At 52.1% G+C, this 5,408-nt stretch overlaps 1 protein-coding gene across 3 annotated transcripts in view; it reads left to right on the forward strand.

Annotated features, from left to right (window-relative positions):
• The first annotated feature begins 2,339 nt into the window (after nt 1-2,339).
• The window catches only part of APBB1 (amyloid beta (A4) precursor protein-binding, family B, member 1 (Fe65)), a 16,212-nt gene continuing 13,143 nt past the window's right edge, over nt 2,340-5,408 (forward strand). For 2 of the 3 annotated variants that reach the window (XM_011972506.1, XM_011972507.1), the window contains exon 1: nt 2,340-3,078. In XM_011972506.1, coding sequence (XP_011827896.1) covers nt 2,361-3,078 — 718 coding nt within the window. In that variant the 5' untranslated portion in view covers nt 2,340-2,360. The remainder of the gene's footprint in view (nt 3,079-5,408) is intronic. The other variant, XM_011972508.1, reaches the window with a different exon arrangement.

A 5,408-nucleotide genomic window follows, 5' to 3' on the forward strand; every position in this document is an offset into this window, starting at 1 on the left:
GCCAACATGGTGAAACCCTATCTCTACTATAAAAAAAAAAAAATACAGAAATTAGCTGGGCGTGGTGATGGGCACCTGTAATCCCAGCTACCCAGGAGGCTGAGGCAGGAGAATCACTTGAACCCAGGAGGCAGAGGTTGCAGTGAGCCAAGACCATGCCATTGCACTCCAGCCTGGGCGCACTGCGCCTGGAGAGATGGGCAAGCCTTGCTCAGGCAGCTGCAACACCTCTGCTCAGTGCTGAGGACACAGAGGGAAGGGAGGTAGTGGGGAGTCGGGGAAAGAAAGAACTCCTTAGTGGAGAAACAGGGAGATAGGGAACTCTCAGATAAGACATCAAGGAGAAAGGTCTGTACAGTGGGAATTAGAAAGAGCGCAGTGCAGTGTTTGTTGGGACAGTCAGTGAGGGAGAATTGTGTGTTGGTGGAAGGGTCGGGTAGGAAGAGAGAATCAGTGAGGCCATCGAGGGAGGAGAGAGTAATGTGGTAGGGGCTGTCTGAAGGACGGCTTGCATGGAGGGCTCAGGATGAGAGAGAAGTGGGCAGTGGTTGGTCAGGGAGAAATAACTGAAATCGGGGGCTGGTGAGGTTCCAGGGTGAGAGTACTTTCTTGTGGGGGTCCGGGAAGGAGAGCAGCAGAGCAGCTGGAAGGTCAGGGAGAGTGGGGAGGATGGAATGGGGCCAAGGGTGGGTCCCTGGGCGGCGGGCTGGAAGGATAGTTGGAACTCAAACGATTGCGAGAAGCTGAGCCACAAAGGGCTGTGAGGAGGCAGAGGGAGGTGTCGGGAGGGGAGCTGGCCTTGTAGAACAGGGCGTCCACTTCCCTGAAAGGCAGGTGGAGTTTGTGTGGGGCACCATGAGGCTCAGTAACATAACCAAAGTGTTTTCTGACACTGGCAGAGGAGAGGCCAAAGCGAAGCCTGGGGGAAATGGGGACTGATTCATACATTCATTCAACAAATATTAATAGAGGTCCTGCTCTGTGCCAAGACTACACTAGGCACTAGGCATACTGTATTTAACCAAAAAGGCAAAATCCTCACCAACACGGAGATTATAAATTGTAGTCTTGAGGAGACAATCATTAGACAAAGTAAATAACAAATTGGCTTGTCAGATGGTGACAGGCGCTGGGGAAGAGTTAGGGATTGCTGAGGAGGGACTGAGGTAGCCTGTGGTTTTAAAATGAGTGTTCAGGGAAGGCTTCACTGAGGCTGTGACATTTGGTCAAAGATCTGAAAGCCTGGGCCGGGCGCAGTGGCGCACGCCTGTAATCCCAGCACTTTGGGAGGCCGAGGCGGGCGGATCACGAGGTCAGAGTTTGAGATCAGCCTGACCAACATGGTGAAACCCCATCTCTACTGAAAATACAAAAATTAGCTGGGCGTGGTGGTCGGCACCTGTAATCACAGCTACTCAGGAGGCTGAGGCAGGAGAATCACTTGAACCTGGGAGGCAGAGGTTGCAGTGAGCTGAGATCCTGCCATTGCACTCCAGCCTGGGCGACAAAAGCAAGACTCCATCTCAAAAACAAAAACAAACAAACAAACAAACAAAAACCCCAAAAAGCAAAGATCTGAAAGGCTGAAGGGCCCAGGGGAAAGGCTCCCATAGTGATCCAGGACAGGGCATTATAAGGGCTGGCAGAGGGACCGGTGCCCAAGGGGAGCTACTTCATGGAAATTGTCACCAAGATGTAGCTTCATCTGGCCAGCGGAGCCGTGAATTGCAGCCAAGCACCCTCCCTCTGTGACCTGTCTTCCTGTGCCATGCCCTGTAGGGCTAGTTCTGCAGCTTATTTCCTCCTGTCCTCACAGTCGCTAGTATGGGGTGGGCTTGGGGCCTGGTTGAGCTGAGTGACTTATGGGAATAGGAACACAGCCGGAGGAGCTTACAGTGGTGGGGCTTGGGATGGAAGTGCAGCAGGAGAGGGGCAGTCAGTGATCAGTGTCCAAAACACACGAGCCAGTCCCACTCTAGTGGTGTTCCTGGCACAGTAAGCCCCGGGTGGATGAGCTAGGGGGTGGGGAGGCACAGAGAGCCATTGTGTGGAGGCCCTGCTGGTGGGATCGAGGGCGGAGCAGGCACCAGCTGTGCCATCCCAGAAAGCTCAGGGCAGGGGATATAGGGATGGGTTGAGCCTCAGACCTGGGCCTGGCCTGTGATGGGGACGATAGTGCTGGGACAGAAGATGAGCCCAGTCATTCTCATAGGATAGAGAGCCATGGGTGCTAGCCTGCTTAGTGCAGGGAGATGAGGAGGCACAGGGCGTAGCCCTGGGGCAGAAGCAGTGATGCTGCTGTTCTGGACCAGAGGCTCAACAGCATCTCCCTTCCCCACCCCACAGGAGCTGCCAAGGCCATGTCTGTTCCATCATCACTGAGCCAGTCGGCCATTAATGCCAACAGCCACGGAGGCCCCACACTGAGCCTACCCCTGCCTCTGCACGCTGCCCATAACCAGCTACTCAACGCCAAGCTGCAGGCCACAGCTGTGGGACCCAAGGACCTGCGTAGCGCCATGGGGGAGGGTGGTGGGCCTGAACCAGGCCCTGCCAATGCCAAGTGGCTAAAAGAGGGCCAGAACCAACTCCGGCGGGCCGCCACGGCCCACCGTGACCAGAACCGCAATGTGACCTTGACCTTGGCAGAGGAGGCCAGCCAGGAGCCTGAGATGGCACCCTTGGGCCCCAAAGGCCTGATACACCTGTACTCTGAGCTGGAGCTCTCAGCCCACAACGCGGCCAACCGAGGCCTACGAGGACCTGGCCTGATCATCAGCACTCAAGAGCAGGGGCCAGATGAGGGAGAGGAGAAGGCGGCAGGGGAGGCTGAGGAGGAGGAGGAGGATGATGATGAAGAGGAGGAGGAGGACTTATCTTCTCCCCCTGGGCTGCCTGAGCCCCTGGAGAGTGTGGAGGCCCCTCCCAGGCCCCAAGCCCTTACAGATGGCCCCCGGGAACACAGCAAGAGTGCCAGCCTGCTGTTTGGCATGCGGAACAGTGCAGCCAGTGACGAGGACTCAAGCTGGGCTACCTTATCCCAGGGCAGCCCCTCCTATGGCTCCCCAGAGGACACAGGTACCTTGTGGAGCTTGACATGGGCATGTGGGAGGGTGTGAGGGCAGAGGTTAGGCCTCTCATATAGAGGCCAGTGCCAGCCTGATGTGAGCTGAAAGCCCATGTCCTGAGGCCACAGCAGGCCATGTCCAGGCTTTCTCGTTCAGAGAGTGCTTGGACATTCTGGTAGATCTGACCATCATGCATGCCTGGATGGATGGATCTGTTCATTATGCATGCCACCGTGGTTGATAAGTGGACTAGTTTGTTTACTGGGCACTGACTAGGTAACTGGCCCTCTACTCAGCATTTTCAGGCTTTATCCTCACAGTAAAGCTGTGAGGTAAATACTATGATTATCCCCATATTACAGATAACAAAAAAGAGACCCAGAGAGGTTTAGTAGCTTTCTCAAGACCACAGACAGGCTGAGATTACAATAGAGCTGAGATCTAGACCAGGTCTGAGTCCAGGTCTGAGCCCTTGGCCCTGTGTTACACTGCCACCACAGCACAGAGCACAGTGCACTTAGGTGCACTTGGGACAGTCTGCCCCGTTTTAACAGGTCACGTCTGTGGGGAGCTGCTGTCAGGAGTAGGATATTGACTAAAAGTTAGAAAAGAAAACCCTTTGGGTAGGGGGAGGAGAGTAGATACTAGGATTCCAGGGCTTAATAATTAAATATGTCCCATTTAAATCAGCTGAGTCTCCACATTTTCTAATGTCATGTAGAGAATACAGGAAAAGCTGAGGAACAAAGGATGGAGATAATGGGCTATAGTCACAACCCTGGAGTTCTGTAGATGGGGGTCTAAGAAAGATTAGGAAAGATCCCCATCCTCACCAGGCAGCGAACACCATACCCATACCCCAAACTGTGCAATCTTTGTAGAGAACATGCAGTTCAAATGAGCCTAGGGCTGCACACCATCCCCGTTCGAAAAACTCATTCTGGACATTTTCAAACATATACAAAAGTAGAGAGAAAAGAATAATGAGCCTGATTTACCCATGACCCAGTTTTACCAATTATCAATACATAACTAATCTTGCTACCTACATGCTGTCTTCCATTCCTAGGCCCAGCGTAGGTTATTCTGAAGCAAATACTTTTATTTATAAATGTTTACAGCTGGGTGCAGTGGCTCACACCTGTAACCCAGCATATTGGAAGGCTAAAATGGTCAGATTGCTTAAGCCCAAGAGTTCAGGACCAGCCTGGGCAACATGGCAAAACCCCGCCTCTATAAAAAATACAAAGAAGTTAGCTGGGAGTGGTGGCATCAGCAGCTGTGGTCTCAGCTCCTCAGGTGACTGACCTGAGAGGATCACCCGAGCCCGAGAAAGTCGAGGCTACAGTGAGCCATGGTTGTGCCCCTGCACTCCAGCCTGGATGGCAGAGACCCTTTTTCAACAACAACAGCAACAAAGTTTACTTTTGCATTTCTGAAAGATAAAACTCTTAAGAAAAACCCACCATAATATCAATGTACCCACAGAAATTTAATAATAATCTCTTAGTATCATTAAATATCCAGTTGATATTTATGTTTTTAAAAAGGCTGGATTGAGGCTGGGCACAGTGGCTCACACCTGTAATCCCAGCACTTTGGAAGGCTCAGGTGGGCGGATTGCTTGAGCCCAGGAGTTCACAACCAGCCTGGCCAACATGGTGAAACCCCATCTCTACTAAAAATACAAAATTAGCTGGACATGGTGGCAGGCGCCTGTAATCCCAGCTACTCGGGAGGCTGAGGCAGGAGAGTCACTTGAACATGGGAGGCGGAGGTCATGGTGAGCCGAGATTGAGCCATTACACTCCAGCCTGGGCAATAAGAGTGACACTCCATCTCAAAAAAAAAAAAAAAAAAAAAGTCAGGATCACAGTTAATACTGTTGAGTTTGTCCCTTGCCTAAAGCTCAGTGCTGTTGTTGAAGATACTGGAACATGCAGCCCCACTTGTGGGGCTGGCAGAGGCAAAAGCAGCAGGAATCTTACAGTGAAGCACATAAGCTGCCAAAAATCTCAATTCTGGGGGATTTGATTGGGTCTTAAATTTTCAATTAACTCTGGTCACCGAGGGATGAACCTGCCCTTTGATGGGTTTCATCACAGACGGAGGCCCATAAAGCATCACAATTTCTGCAAAACGGTACCCCATTATGCCTTTTATGTGAGCGTTTTGCCAGCCTCTCTGTGCCAGGCCACTCTAACACCACTTGAAAGCTACCTGTGTCAGCTCTGTGAAAATCGACTGTGTTTTATGCACATTTGGTGCCAGGGACAGTTGGCATGGAAAGCAATCTGTGTAATGAGGCCAGTGCCCAGGGCTTGGGCCTTCCTTGAACGG

The sequence above is a fragment of the Mandrillus leucophaeus genome, unplaced genomic scaffold (genome assembly GCF_000951045.1).
Source record: "Mandrillus leucophaeus isolate KB7577 unplaced genomic scaffold, Mleu.le_1.0 Scaffold1296, whole genome shotgun sequence".
Classification (NCBI taxonomy): Eukaryota; Metazoa; Chordata; class Mammalia; order Primates; family Cercopithecidae; genus Mandrillus; species Mandrillus leucophaeus.